The sequence below is a fragment of the Carcharhinus amblyrhynchos genome, chromosome 6 (genome assembly GCF_965287045.1).
Source record: "Carcharhinus amblyrhynchos chromosome 6, sCarAmb.v2.hapA, whole genome shotgun sequence".
NCBI classification, from domain to species: domain Eukaryota; kingdom Metazoa; phylum Chordata; class Chondrichthyes; order Carcharhiniformes; family Carcharhinidae; genus Carcharhinus; species Carcharhinus amblyrhynchos.
This window is the reverse complement of record NC_137329.1, coordinates 68588230-68604516: the sequence shown is the minus strand read 5'-3', so window position 1 is coordinate 68604516 and position 16287 is coordinate 68588230. Positions and strand designations below refer to the sequence as shown.

General features: G+C 45.3%; 1 protein-coding gene across 4 annotated transcripts in view; it reads left to right on the top strand.

Moving 5' to 3' along the window:
• Positions 1-16287, top strand: part of wdr91 (WD repeat domain 91) — a 57965-nt gene that overhangs the window by 17118 nt on the left and 24560 nt on the right. For all 4 annotated transcript variants that reach the window (XM_080190592.1, XM_080190589.1, XM_080190591.1 and 1 more), the window contains 4 exons: positions 451-634; positions 1429-1629; positions 2411-2592; positions 6145-6295. In XM_080190592.1, the coding sequence (XP_080046718.1) occupies positions 451-634; positions 1429-1629; positions 2411-2592; positions 6145-6295 (718 nt within the window). The remainder of the gene's footprint in view (positions 1-450; positions 635-1428; positions 1630-2410; positions 2593-6144; positions 6296-16287) is intronic.

Genomic DNA, 16287 nt, shown 5'->3' with positions numbered 1-16287 from the left:
CTATCTCTTCATAGTCCAGGAACACACGCATTTACTGTTGCTCTGACATCAGACATTCAGGTGGAGATGCCGGCGTTGTACTGGAGTAAGCAGAGTAAGAAGTCTCACAACACCAGGTTAAATGCCCAACAGACATTCAGCCCAAGTTGGGAATTGAAACTGGGACTGAGCCGCACTTCGTGCTGGGATGACATTTTTTTTGCTTCAGTTTGTCTTGCACCTTTAGTATGAAGTCATCGTGGTCTTGCACTTAGAGTTTTCTGCAACCGCTTTAAGAATTCTAGGCTCCTTTGATCATGTCTCGTCTTCATTTGCAGTAGGTTTGGTTTCCCTCTTATGACCTGGCTGTGGATAGATCTAGTTCCAGGTCTGTTTTGCAAGGTTCTTGAGTCAATCACAGTGATCTGATGTGTGTTTTTATTTCACTTTGATTTTTCTATTTATTTGTAGAGACTTGATGTCCAGTCAGCGGGCCTCATCACTGGTGTCCTCTCAGACCAAAACTGGCTCATTTTTGTCATTGTTACTCCCGCAAAGCAAGAAACCACCAGGGAAGGTGCCAGTGCATGCTGGGCCTTTGCAATTCTCTCAGAGTCCTGTGCCCTCTGGAAAGAGAGACAGTCTCAATTACCAGGTATTGACTGCACGGACCCTATTTACTGTTTGTGTTCTACAGTTCTGTTTACAGCCCATATCAGGAGTTTGTTCTTCCTCTCTCGTCAGTGGTAGGGAAATTATTAGAGAAAATGTTGAAGGAGTGTGTATCCGCTTGGTAAGGCAAGGCTTGATCAGGGATAGTCAGCATGGAGGTCATGCCTACCAAATTCAATTGAATTTTTTACAGAGGTGACAAGGTATGTAGGTGAGGGTAGTGCAGTTGATGCCATTAATATGCACCTCAGCAAAGCCTTTGACAAGGTCCCACATGGGAGACTTGTGAAAAAGGCAAATGCACATGGCATGTAGGGTAATTTGATAAAGTGGATTCAAATTAGGCTCAGTGTAGGAGACGAGTGATGTCACTTTAGTGACTGGAAGCCAATGTCTAGTGGCATAGCACAGGAATCTGTGCTGGGTCCCTTATTCGTCATTCGTGTAAATGACATAGATGACTATATAGTCATTTAGACTGGGACAGCACCGTGGTTAGCACAGCTGACTCACAGTGCCGGGGAGCCAGGTCGGATTCCCAGCTTGGGTCACTGTGTGGAGTTTGCACATTCTCCCCGTGTCTGTGTGGGTTTCCTCACACAGTCCAAAGATTTGCGGGTTAGATAGATTGGCCATGTTGAATTGTCCCTTAGTGTCAGGGGACTAGCTAGGATAAATGCATGGGGATAGGGTCTGGGTGAGATTGTGGGGTCGGTATAAACTTGATGGGCCTCTTGTGCACTGTATGACTCTTATGATTCTGGTTCTGTTGTTCAGACCAATAAAAGTAAAGAGAGTTCATCCCCCAAAGAGGGGAAAGTGCTAGTGAGCACTGCTGCTGACGCCAACACAGTGCAGCAGCGACAGAAGAAGGTACAAGACCATGAGAGAGATCCCAACATGGTGCAGCAGCGACAGAGAAAGGTACTAGATCATGAAAAAGAACGGAAGGAGCTCTTGTCCAAATACACTGCACAGGTAAGAGGCAGATTGATCCAAGAGCGGGTGGTCAGGATAACTGAATGTAATCTAACAGGAGCTCTTTTGTAAAATATTTGCCATTGAGAAGTTTTGAAGAAATCTTGAGTCCCGTAACAGATTTGGTATGCCAGTCAGGGAGTCAACAAGCTGTCCTCAGGCTGGGTTTAGATTCAGCCCCACATAAAGGTTGATGGCACTTGGCTGTCTCACAATGAGGGTTCTGACAGCCCTAAACTACTGTTCAGCATTCCATTACCCTTGAAAGTTGGTAACACAATTGTGGAAGTTTTCTATTGATTTACAAAATTGATGTGATATTTTTATAATGTGGCAACAGATTCAAATTGCTGCACTTCTCAAGTCTGCTTCTGAAGGGGCTGGTCCCAGTGAGTTTCCGCTTGACACATTCACACAATCCTCTGTTAGCTATTCATGCATGAATGATCAACAGAAAGTGCCTATGTGCTATTCATAGAGACTGTTATAGCCAAATCTAACCCTGCTTAGGTAAATGCTGCTGGCTCGAGTGATGAGAGGCAGTTTTGTCTGAATTTTGAGCAGTGAAGCTACTTAATGTCTGTTGCCCCGGCTGAGAGTGCCTCACTCAGAATAGAAATGAACTTTCGATTTGACTATAAGTTCCTATTGTTGAAGTAGTTGCGTTAGCCTCTGAGGGTTTAAGAAGTTATTTAATCATCCATAAATTGTAAACTACTTCTCAAATACCTGATTGCAGCAAGTTAAAACATCACTATTTTGTTTTTTTCCTTTTATGTAGGGTCTGGAGAAAAGAACAGAAACTAGCAGTGCTGAGATGGATATTCCCAGCAGCCCTGAGATGGCTGTGGACTCTCCTACAAAACTAGCCAAGTGCAGCCTGGAACAAGGGAATGAGCAGCCTTTCATAGTATTGAGTCAGGAGGAATATGCAGAGCATCACTCCTCCATTATGTATTGTGGGTGAGTGGTGAGGAGGGGGTATGTGTAGGGGAGTCAGATGCAGAGTTGTGTATCAGTTTATTGCATGCTTTTTAATAGCTTGACTTGAGTTCTGAAATTCTGCCTCATAACTGACATTCTGTACAGGGCCTGAATGACAAGTAGTCAGACAACTGCATCAAGCTATGGAACAGTAACAGAAAATAGTTTGCCTGTACAGCAGCCTACCATGCTAAAATGACTGGATCTTGTTGTTAGGTTCAAGAATCCACTAACGCTTGGTCCGTAAATTCTAAGAGTTGATTAGGAGATTATTCAAAATGTATACCAGCTTTTCAGTCGCACACACTTTTGTGTGTGCTTTCTTTCTCTCTGGCACGTGCAGTCTCGCCCCTCTGGCGCACACGGTCTCGCTCCCCCCCTCCTCCCCCCTTCCCCCCCCCCTCCTCCCCCCTTCCCCCCCCTCCTCCCCCCTTCCCCCCCCCTCCTCCCCCCTTCCCCCTCATTGAGCCTCGCCCTCCCCCTCCACCTTTGCTCTCGGTACGCCACCTGGCTCCCTTCCCCTTTCCCCCCCCTTCCCCTTCCCCCCCCTTCCCCTTCCCCCCCCTTCCCCTTTCCCCCCCTTCCCCTTCCCCCCCCTTCCCCTTCCCCCCCCTTCCCCTTCCCCCCCCTTCCCCTTGCTTCCCCTTCCCCTTCCCCTCCCCCTTCCCCTTCCCCTCCCCCTTCCCCTTGCTTCCCCTCCCCCTTCCCCTCCCCCTCCCCCTTCCCCTTCCCCTTCCCCTCCCCCTTCCCCTTGCTTCCCCTTCCCCTCCCCCCCCCCCCCTTGCTCCCCCCCCTTGCTCCCCCTTCCCCCGGCTCCCCCTTCCCCCCCCCTTCATGGAGTACAATGTTAGCAAGTGTGAGGTTATCCACTTTTGCAGGAATAATAGTAGGAGGGATTACTATTTAAAGGGTGAAATGCTGCAGCGTGCTACGGTGCAGAGGGACCTGGGGGTCCTTGTGCATGAGTCGCAAAAACCCAGTCTGCAGGTGCAGCAGGTGATCAAGAAGGCGAATGGGATGCTGGCCTTTATAGCGAGGGGGATAGAATATAAAAGCAGGGAGGTCTTGCTGCAACTGTACAGGGCACTGGTGAGGCCGCAGCTGGAATACTGTGTGCAGTTTTGGTCACCGCACTTGCACAAGGATATTTTGGCCTTGTAGGGAGTGCAGAGGAGGTTCACTAGGCTGATACCGGAGATGAGGGGGTTGGACTATGAAGCGAGACTAAATAGACTGGGTCTGTACTTGTTGGAGTTTAGAAGGGTGAGGGGGGATCTGATAGAGACGTATAAGATAATGAAGAGGATGGATAGGGTAGAGGTACAGAGATTCTTCCCGCTCAGAAAGGACAGCAGGACTAGAGGGCACAGCCTCAAGATAATGGGGGGAGCAGTTTAGAACAGAGTTGAGGTGGAACTTCTTCACTCAAAGGGTGGTGAATCCCTGGAATTCTCTGCCCGTTGAAGTGGTGGAGGCTACCTCACTAAATATATTTAAGTCACGGGTAGATAGGTTTTTGGTAGGCAAGGGAATTAAGGGTTATGGGGAGAAAGCAGGAAAGTGGAACTGAGCCACTTCAGAACATAAAACATACGAACATAAGAAATAGGAGCAGGAGTAGGCCATCAAGCCCTTCGAGCCTGCCCCGCCATTCGATAAGATCATGGCTGATCTGTCGTGGCTCAGTTCCACATTCCCGCCCTCTCCCCATAACCCTTAATCCCCTCGCTTATCAAAAACCCATCAAACTGCGTCTTAAAAATATTTAGCGAGGCAGCCTCCACCACTTCAACGGGCAGAGAATTCCAGAGATTCACCACCCTTTGAGTGAAGAAGTTCCTCCTCAACTCCGTTCTAAACCGTCCCCCCCTTTATCTTGAGGCTGTGCCCCCTAGTCCTACTGTCCATTCTGAGCGGGAAGAGTCTCTCCACCTCTATCCTATCCATCCCATTCATCATCTTATATGTCTCAATGAGATCTCCCCTCATTCTTCTAAACTCTAACGAGTACAAGCGTAGTTTATTCAGCCTTTGCTCATAGCTCAACCCCCTCAACTCCGGTATCAGCCTAGTAAACCTCCTCTGCACTCCCTCCAAGGCCAAAATATCCTTGCGTAAGTGCGGCGACCAAAACTGCACACAGTACTCCAGCTACGGCCTCACCAATGCCCTATACAGCTGCAGCAAGACCTCCCTACTTTTATATTCAATCCCCCCTCGCTATGAAGGCCAGCATCCCATTAGCCTTCCTGACCACCTGCAGGCTGGGTTTTTGTGACTCATGCACAAGGACCCCGAGGTCCCTCTGCACTGTCACCTGCTGCAGCTTTTCGCCACGTAAGTAGTAGTCCTTCCTACCATTATTCCTACCAAAGTGGACCACCTCGCACTTGCCAACATTAAATTCCATTTGCCATTTCCTGGCCCATTCGCCCAGCCTATCTAGATCCTTCTGCAGACTCTCCACACCCTCCGCGCAATTTGCCGTTCCACCAATCTTGGTGTCATCAGCAAATTGACACCATACACTCGGTTCCCTCGTCTAGATCATCTATATAAATGGTAAATAGCTGAGGCCCCAGCACCGACCCCTGGGGCACTCCACTAGTCACCAACCGCCAATCCGAATAGCACCATTAACCCCCACTCTCTGCCTCCTATTTGACATGATCTTATTGAATGGCAGGGCAGGCTCGAAGGGCTAGATGGCCTACTCCTGCTCCTACTTCTTATGTTATGTGCGCCCCTTTCGCTCTGCGCATGCGCACATGGTGCTCTCGGTCTTACAGTCAAGATGTTGCCAATCTTCGATCCACTAGGGGTCTCCAGTCTTGCGCCAATTTACCTAACCTCTGTGTTCTTACACAGCATTATTACGTTTCCCGGGGAGTGCCTATTCACATTCACAAGGTGGCTGACACTAATTGGTTCTAACTTCTGACCTTGTGTTGTGCATGAGGCGAGGGCTGTCTTTGGGTCTTTGCCAAGATTAGTTCGGAATGTGCATAACACATCTCAGCAATTTGTATCCTTATAACATGATATGTCCCAGCACAAGTAAGCTTCAAGATTTATCCAGTGTGAAAATGTTAATAAAAGTATACCATAGAAAATGTTATGCAAATCTTAGACCTAAAAAAGATGAGTTAAAAGTAAAATAAAACTGTGGCTTCCCACATTGTTTAACAATTTCTACAGGCTTTTCGCAACAGCCTGTAGTGGTGAAATCTTGGCTTAATACAAAGAAAAATTACTGATCACAGATTCATAGATATTTTATGACTCCTTTTGCCAATGGTTGAATAAAATGATATCTAAACCAGTCCTACAACTAACTACATTTCTCTTGGCTTTTAGATTTAGTTTTCTTGTACTTAAACAGTGTTGAGAGGCATTAGTGTTGGTGCCTTTGGACACCAGCTCTAGGTAAGGAGGAAGTTGCCGATTCAGTAAATTACAGTGAGATTAAGCTAATTGTGGTCTCTGGCTAATGCACCCGTTTTGAAAGTGTGTCTCTTGTTATTGATTTAGGGTGGATTGCTCTGGTAGGAGAGTCGCCAGTCTGGATGTTGATGGAGTGGTTAAAGTGTGGGCATTTAACCCTACCATGCAAACTAAGGCTACCATAATGTCCAAATCACAGCTGCTTTCCTTGGAGTGGGCCACCAAACCAGATCGATTGGTGAGGAACAATCTACTCAATCTGGATATTTCTCACAAGTGCTGTTTCAGAATTTTCATCCGAAGTTAATGGGAAGAGACATTGGTGAAGTAATGTGACATGCAGGACAAATTGATAAGGAAACATGACAACAGAGTATTACAGTGTGTCAAGAGTAGCAGGATGGCATTCTGATGAGAAGCCAACAGCTCAGGGTGAAGTGCTGTGCTAGGAAATATAATTACAATCACTAAACTGCTACTTCCTTGTGGGGCTGTAGAGCAAAGAACAAAAAGACATACAGCATAGGAACAAACTCTTTGGCCCTCCTAACCTGTGCCAATCATGATGCCCTAACTAACAAAAAATACAATCTCTGTCCTTATTCGGTTTGTACCCCTCTATTTCCTCCCTATTCATGTATTCATCCAGATGTCTCTCAAATGTTGCCAATGTTCCACATTCTGTGACAATGCATTCCAGGTATCCAATACTGTCTGTGTGAAAAACCTCCCCCGCACACTTCCCTTAATCTTCCCCCCCCTCTCCTTGAACCTGTACCCCCTTGTAATTTGACACTTCCACCCTTGGAAAAAACCTTTCACTATCCATCCTGTGTATGCCTCTCATAATTTTGTAGACTCTATCAGGTCTCCCCATAGCCCCCATCTTAAAGTGAAAACAATCCTAGTTTATTCAACCTCTCCTTATAGCCAACCCCCTTGAGACCAGGCAACATCCTGGTGAACCTTCTTTAATACTCTCTCCAAAGCTTGACAGAGTATTGAGTGTATGCCACTATCTATTGCTGCTGGTTTAAACATAATGGGTTATAGAGGCTTACAGCATGGAAATAGGCCCTTTTAACCCAATTTGTCCATACTGCCCAATTTTTACCACTAAGCTAGTCCCAGTAGCCCGCAGTTGGCCCATATCCCTCTATACCCATCGTACCATGTAACTGTCTTAAGTGTTTTTTAAAAGACAAAATTGTACCCACCTCAACAACTGCCTCTGGCAGCTCGTTCCAGACACCACCCTCTATTTGAAAAAATTGCGCCTCTCCCTTTTCACCTTAAATCTGTACCCTCTAGTTTTAGACTCCCCTACCTTTGGGAAAAGAAACTGACTATCTAGCTGACCTATGACCCTCATTATTTAATAGATCTCTGTAAGATCACCCTGAAATCACCTCCGCTCCAGAGATAAAGTCCCAGTCTATCCAGCCTCTCTCTCACAGCTCGAAGCATCAAGTCCTGGTAGCATGGGTGCTCATGTTTTAACTCTGAGTTTAAATTAAAATTTTTATTGGTGAATGGAATCTGAAGATTCAGATTAATATTCTTTGAGAAATATTTACAGCATGGGAAAAACAGCAGAAATTTAAACCACGCAATGGAAAACCTACGAATGCAGCCAAACTGAAGTGATTTGTCTGTTTCGGAAAGCGTTAAGAGCAAAATCCTTACAATGACACCATTTGAGATCTGGCTAATCTAATGTCACTCGTAGTTAGTTCATAGCAGTCTTTGGATCAGAAAGCATGGCTTCAAGTTCCACTTGAGCACAATAAACTAGGCTGACATTCCAGTGCCGTACTGAAAGACTGCTGCAATGTTGGAGATGCTATCTTTTAAATGAGGTGTTAAATTGAAGCCCCTTCTATCCTCTTGGGTGAAAGATCCCATGGTAACATTTTGTAGATGAGTAGGGGAATTATCCTCCATGCCTTGGTCAATATTCATTCCTCAATCAACATCACAAATAGATTACCCAGCTATTATCATATTGCTGTTTATGGGAACTTGCTGTTTGTAAATTTACTGCTATGCTTCCTACATTATAAGAGTGACAAAAGATTGACACTTTGGGATGACCTGTAACTCCACAAATGTAAATCTTTCATTTCTTTGATGCCATTTAAATGTAATATTTGTAGAGAAGTCGCCTATTTTACATAATCCTTCAGGAAAATGCTGAGTTGTTCCAGTGTTATGAGACAACTACACTTGCTCTCCCAAACTAAAGGGGATTAGAACAGAAAGAGCAGCTAAACTAAAGTGAGTGCAATTTATCCATTGTGACTGAAATGTTAAAACTGTTCGTCTACCTGCTGTTGCCTCCATTATGGTCAGAACAATCATTTTCACTATTCCTATACTTTATGCACTATAGCTGTGTACAAGTTACTGTATTTGCAGAGTGCTCAATGTAGCTGTGTATTGATTACTGTACTAACCCTACAGCGTGTTCAGTGCAGCTGTGTACTAGTTTCTGTAGTAAGCTATGGTATGTTCAGTGTGGTGTGTACTGATTACTGTACTAATCTCCATTATCTCAATTTCTGTACCCATAGCATTATGTAATTTTTCAAGTAATTGTGGAATTTTATCCTAAGGTTCCAGTCTCTCGCCATCATTAAGACCATTTCATTGCCTGTATCATGGAATCCCTACAAGGCGGCATGGTGGCACAGTAGTTAGCACTGGTGCCTCACAGTGCCGAGGACCCAGGTTTGATTCCCGGCTTGGATTACTGTCTGTGTGGAGTCTGTACATTCTCCCCGTATCTGCATGGGTTTCCTCCAGTGCTCTGGTTTCCTCCCATAGTCCAAAGATGTACAGGTTAGGTGGATTGGCTGTGCTAAATCCCCTGTCAGTGTACCCGAGCTGGTGCCAGAGTGTGGCGACTCAGGGATTTTCACAGTAACTTCATTGCACTGTTAATGTAAGCCGATTTGTGACTAGGAAATTAACTAACTTTTACAGAAGGCCGTTCAGTCCATCCAGTCTGCACTGACACTCTGACGAGGTACCTTACCCAGCCCCTTTCCCCACCCTATTCCTATAATCTGCTAATCCCCCAACCCTCACATCCTGCAACACTAAAGGGCAATGTAGCATGGCAAATCCACCTAACCTGCACATCTTTAGCCGTTGTTTAAGAAGGGTGGCAGGCAAAAGGCAGGGAATTGTAGGCCGGTTAGTTTAATGTCTGTTGTAGGTAAAATGTTAGAATCCATCATCAAGGAGGAAATAGCGAGGCATCTTGAGGGGAATTGCTTGATAGAGCAGACGCAGCACGGTTTCGTTAAGGGGAAGTCGTGTCTGACAAATTTATTGGAGTTCTATGAGGATGTGTCTAGGGCGGTGGATAGAGGAGAGCCGGTGGATGTGGTCGTTCTTGATTTTCAGAAGGTGTTTGACAAGGTACCTCACAAGAGGTTATTGCAGAAGGTAAGGGGGGGTAGGGTGTTAGCGTGGATAGAGGATTGGCTGTCAAATAGGAGGCAGAGAGTGGGGGTCAATGGGTGCTATTCGGATTGGCGGTTGGTGACTAGTGGAGTGCCCCAGGGGTCGGTGCTGGGGCCTCAGCTATTTACCATTTATATAGATGATCTGGAGGAGGGAACTGAGTGTATGGTGTCGAAATTTGCTGATGACACCAAGATTGGTGGAACGGCAAATTGCACGGAGGGTGTGGAGAGTCTGCAGAAGGATTTAGATAGGCTGGGCGAATGGGCCAGAAACTGGCAAATGGAATTTAATGTTGGCAAGCGCGAAGTGGTCCACTTTGGTAGGAAGGACTATTACTTACGTGGCGAAAAACTGCAGCAGGCGACGGTGCAGGGGGACCTCAGGGTCCTTGTGCATGAGTCGCAAAAACCCAGCCTGCAGGTGCAGCAGGTGGTCAGGAAGGCGAATGGGATGCTGGCCTTCATAGCGAGGGGGGATTGAATATAAAAGTAGGGAGGTCTTGCTGCAGCTGTATAGGGCACTGGTGAGGCCGCAGCTGGAGTACTGTGTGCAGTTTTGGTCGCCGCACTTACGCAAGGATATTTTGGCCTTGGAGGGAGTGCAGAGGAGGTTTACTAGGCTGATGCCGGAGTTGAGGGGGTTGAGCTATGAGGAGAGGCTGAATAAACTAGGCTTGTACTCGTTAGAGTTTAGAAGAATGAGGGGAGATCTCATTGAGACATATAAGATGATGAATAGGATAGAGGTGGAGAGACTCTTCCCGCTCAGAAAGGACAGTAGGACTAGGGGGCACAGCCTCAAGATAAAAGGGGGAGCAGTTTAGAACGGAGTTGAGGAGGAACTTCTTCACTCAAAGGGTGGTGAATCTCTGGAATTCTCTGCCCGTTGAAGTGGTGGAGGCTGCCTTGCTCAATATTTTTAAGACGTGGGTTGATGGGTTTTTGATAAGCGAGAGGATTAAGGGTTATGGGGAGAGGGCGGGAAAGTGGAACTGAGCCACGACAGATCAGCCATGATCTTATTGAATGGCGGGGCAGGCTCGAAGGGCTAGATGGCCTACTCCTGCTCCTATTTCTTATGTTCTGTGGGAGGAAACTGGAGCACCAGGAGGAAGCCCACGCAGGCACAGGGAGAATGTGCAAATGCCACAGTAAGTCACTCAAGGCCAGAATTGAATCTTGATCCCTGGCACTGAGAAGCACCAGTGCTAGCCACTGTGCTGCCCTGTTACATTGTTTAATTGTTCCCTTGCCTGAACTCATCTGCTACTGAAACCTCATTCACGCTGTCATCAGTGTACTTAATTTTATACGGCTTCTGTGAAGCACCATGGGTCATTTGAATGCGATAAAGCTGCTTGTTGCTGGAGCTGGTGAAATTGGTCAGCACCTTTGTCTCTTCTGGAACAGCCTGCTTGGTCAGTTACTTGGATATCTGGAGGTGCCTAGCAATGTAGATCTCCTGGCAGCAAGGCTTTGCGATTGTTCTAATGATTCATCTAGGAGGGCTCAGCTACAATGCGTTTGAAAGTATCATTCACGTTGGAAGAGATGCTGGTATCAGAGGTGAACTTGCTTCATCACTAAGGAACTTATTCTTGCCCTATTTTGGCTTTTACTCGGGTCTTTCTTGGTACCTTTGGAGCCATTTCTTTTCTGGCCTTTTCAAGTCAGACAAAATCAGAAATGACACAGTGCCGAAGGATCCACTTGGCCCATCATTCATCTTGGAACATGCATTTCACCTAGTTCCTTCTCCCTGTAACCCTACACGTTGCACTTAAACTGAGAAAGGATGGGAGACTTGCTACCCGATTAAATCAGCTGGGTTCTTATCATGATTTGATAGCTTCGTGGTCTCATTTTCTACTGTCTGGACTGCTCATAACCTCAACATCCTTTCTGCTGAGTTGAACCTTCCAATACTGTATCTTATTGTTTAGGCCATGAACGTCTAGCTTGATAATATCACACACCTGCACCCTTGCATCAGCTGCTCAACAAGCTCACCCATGCCTTTGTCACCTCCAGATTTGACTACGCCATTGTTTTACTGGCTTGCCTCCCATTCTTCACCTTTGCTAAACTTAGACTCATTTGTAACTCTGCTCCCACATCCTAATTTGCACAAATCCCATTCATTTTGTATTTGTTAACCTCTTTCTGTAATACCTCGAAATTTAAAATCTTCATCTTTGTGCTTAAATTTCTTCATAGCTTTGTCTGTTCCTACTATCTTCTAAACCTTTGAAGCCCAGAATCCTCTCCAACCCCTCCCTGAACTCTTATTCTTCCAATACTGGCCTCTTGCACAAAGCACCCTCCCTTTTCATCAACACCCATGCCTTCAGCTTTTGGCATGCATGATTCGCACAACTTAGCACTATAAACGAAATTGGAATTGAATTGCTTCCTTTTGAAATTTAATGAATGAAACACGTCACTTTTTTATCCCAGGAACGTGAGCTTTACTACCTAGGCCAATTTTTATTGCCCATCCCTATTGGTTGTGAGCTACCTTCTTGAACCATTATAGTCCTTGTAGAATAGGTATATCCACAGTGCTATTAGGGAGGGAGTTACAGGAGTTTAATCCGGATAAATGTGAGGTGATGCATTTTGGCCGGAATAATGTAGGGGGGAGTTGTATGATAAAGAGTATAGAAACGCAGCGAGACCTGGGGATGCAAGTGCACAAGTCTTTGAAGGTGGCAGTACAAGTGGAGAAGGTTGTGAAGAAAGCCTATGGTATGTTAGCCTTTATAGGAAGGGGTATAGAATATAAGAGCTGGAGTCTAATGTTGCAGTTGTACAGAATGTTGGTTAGGCCGCATTTAGAGTACTGCATCCAGTTCTGGTCGCCTTACTACCGGAAGGATGTGGAGACTCTGGAGAGTGCAGAGGAGGTTTACCAGGATGTTGCTTGGTATGGAAGGACTGGGTTATGAGGAAAGATTGAGCAAATTGGGGCTGTTTTCCCTTGAAAGACGGCGACTGAGGGGAAATCTAATAGAGGTATGTAAGATTATGAAGGGTATAGATAGGAAATAGCTTACCTCTGTTTACTCTATGTTAGAGACACACAGTATGAGGGGCCATGGGCTTAAGGTGAGGGGGGAGAGGTATAACACAGATATTAGAGGGAGGTTTTTCACGCAGAGGGTAGTGGGGGTATGGAATGCTCTGCCAAGTAAGGTGTGGAGGCAGGCACACTGGAGTTGTTTAAGAGTAACTTAGACAGGCACATGAGTGGGTTGGAGATGGGAGGATATAGGAGATTGTTTTAAATAAGGTTCATTAGCATTGGGACGTCCCTGGTAATAATGTTTGATAATATGATAATAATGTTTTTCTCTTTTAATTCACAAGTTTTAAGTCGGTCCGCCTTGTTGTCCAACGAGGGGCATACACGCGATGGGTCGTACTTGGGCTGCTCTTGAATGTTCAAGAGTGGCCTAGTGCTTCATGTAGTTAGTGCGTGCTTAAACTGGACCAGATGCTGGGCAACATGACAGCTCAGTGACTATAACTGTTTGCTGTGCAGACACATGGATTTGGGCCAGTGTCTATGGGAGTTTGCGCATTCTCCCAATGCTTGCATGGGTTTTCTCCAGGTGCTCCAGTTTCCTCCCACACCCCAAAGATGTGCTATTAGGCTGACTGGAAGTAATAAATAGTCCCTAAATTAGTTTCCCTCAATGTGGATTGCCATAAAACAATGGATAGGGGTCATGGGTGTAGGGGGGGGACTGGTAATGTTAAAATGGCGGCGCGGGCTCGTTGGGCCGAAGGGCCTGTTTCCCAGGCTGTTTTTGTTCTTTGTATTAATTGCTCAAGTACGTTTCAGACCAATTCCACCTCAAGACTGAACTTCTTCCCCACTAAACTGGCCCTGTGTGTTCCCAAAGGTTTTCACTGCATGCTTTGTATAAGTGTCTGTCTCTTAAACCCATTTTATTATTATACATGAGCTTAATGAATAAGCAGAGTCGTTTGTTATTTCAATCCCAAGCTAGTTGGTGAAATATGGAAGTAGACACTATACTGTTCTTGATAATTTTATTCACAGAGTGCATCATTATATATGCCTGCTTCCTACCCAGTAACCCAGCAATCTTTCTTTATAAATGCCCGGCTCGGGTCACTGTCTGTGTGGAGTTTGCATTTGCACATTCTCCTCATGTCTGCGTGGGTTTCCTCCGGATGCTCCGGTTTCCTTCCGCACTTCAAAGATGTGTGGGCTAGGTTAATTGGCCCTGCTAAGAAATTGCCACTGTGTCCAGGGATGTGTAGGTTAGAGGGATTAGTGGGTATAATATGTAGGAATATGGGGTTAGGGCCTGGGTGGGATTATGTTCAGTGCAGACTCGATGGGCCGAAGGGCCTCTTTCTGCACTGTGGGGTTCTATGATCTAGGTACTTAATTATCACTGTCCTTCTTCACCTGTGCATCTTAACAGTATAATTGACCCACGTTAACCCACATTCTTTCAAGAAAAACTTCATAACGTATTTAAATCAATATGAAACAAACAAGGAGCAAAGAATTTTTGTTATTTCGTATAACTCATTAAACATAAGAATTAGGAGCAGGAGTTGACCATTTGGACCCTTGAGTCTGCTTCACCATTTGACTTTATTCTGACAGTAAACACGTTCCCCCAAACCCTGATAACATTTCACCATCTTATTTATCAAGAATCTATCTACCTCTGCCTCAAAAAATATAAAATATTTCAAAAATTATGCTTCCACTGCTTTTTGATGAAGGGAATTATAATGAGGAAAAAAATTCTTCTCATCTGTCTGAAATGGGTGACACCTTATTTTTAAACAGCGGCCCCTAGTTCAAGATTCTCCCACAAGAGAAAACATCCTATTCACATCCACCTTGTCAGTCCCTCTCAGGAAGTTATATATATCAAGCAGATCAGCTCCTTGCCCTTCTAAATTCCAGCAGATACAAGCTCAGCCTGATCAACCTTTCCTTCTACAGTATCCCTCCCTTTCCAGTAATTAGGCTAGTAAATCTTCTCTGAACTGTTTCGAACATTTTTACATCCTTCTTTAATTAAGAAAACTAATACAGCATTCCAAATGTGGTCTCACCAATGCCTTGTACAAGTTGAGCACAACCTCCCTGTTTTTGTTTTCAATTCCCCTTGCAATAAACGTCTTTAATTCTATTAGTTTTCCTAATTACTTGCTGCATCTGCATTTTATGATTCATACACTAGGACACCTTGATCCCGCTGAATCCCATATCTCTGCATTCTCACCATTTGGGTAATATGTTTCTTTGGCTTCTTAGTACTGTTGCCTCATAGCACCAGGGCCTGGGTTCGATTCCAGTCTTGGTGACTATCATGTTTAGAGTTTGCGGGTTCTCTCCATAACAGGCTCCCTTCTGATGTTCCAGTTTCCTTCCACGATCTGAAAATGTGCAAGTTGGGTGGATTGGCATTGCAAAATTGTCCCATAATGTCCCAAGATGTGTGGGTTAGGGGGATTAGCATAAGAAATAGCAGGAATAGGCCATCTAGCCCTTCGAACCTGCCCCGCCATTTAATAAGATCATGGCTGATCTGAAGTGAATCAGTTCCACTTTCCCACCTGCTCCCCATAACCCTTAATTCCCTTGTCTATCAGAAATCTATCTACCGTAATTTAAACATATTCAACGAGGTAGCCTCCACCACTTCAATAGGCAGAGAATTTCAGAGATTCACCACCCTCTGAATGAAGAAGTTCCTCCTCAACTCTAAACTGCTCCCCCCCCGCCTTATTTTGAGGCTGTGCCTTCTAGTTCTGGTTTCCTTTCTAATCTGTCTACCTCTACCCTATCTAGCCCCTTCAATATCTTGTAAGTCTCTATAAGATCCCCCCTCAGCCTTCTAAACTCCAACAAGTACAGGCCCAGTCTATTCAATCTCTCCTCATAAGCTACACTTGATCTTAGCCAAAAGGCTGAGAAGCGATAACCCCCTCATCTCCGGTATCAGCCTGGTGAACCTTCTCTGTTCTCCCTCCAAGGCCAATATATCCTTTCGCAAACAAGGGGACCAAAACTGCACACAGTACTCCAGTTGCGGCCTCACCAGTGCTTTGTACAGTTGCAAGACCTCCCTGCTTTTATATTCCATCCTCCTCGCTGTAAAGGCCAACATTCCATTCGCCTTCTTGATCACCTGCTGCACCTGCAGACTGAGTTTTTGCGATTCGTGCACAAGGACCCCCAGGTCCCTCTGCACAGTAGCATGCTGCAACTTTTCACCATTTAAATAATATTCCATCCTACTATTATTTCTTCCAAAGTGACTAGCAGTGGTAAATACATGGGGCTAAGGGAATGGCACAGGATTTTGATGTGATTTATTATTCTCATATGTTAGTGTATAGTGAAAAATATTGTTGCTTGCATGTTATACAGACAGCATACTGTTCATAGAGAAAGAAAGGGGAGAGTGCAGAATGTAGTGATACAGACATAGCTAGGGTGTAGCGAAAGGTCAGTTTAGTGCAAAAGTAGGTCCATTCAAAAGTCTGATGGGAGCAGGGAAGAAGCTGTTCTTGAGTCGTTTGGTACGTGACCTCAGATTTTTATATTTTTTTCCCAATGGAAGAAGTTGGAAGAAAGTATGTCTGGGGTGTGTAGGGTCCTTAATTAAGCTGGCTGCCAGATAAGATGCTCTGTCAAAGGAGTCAGAATTTCACGTTTGTTTCCATCCACTAACTCAGCAGTCTCTAATACTTAATT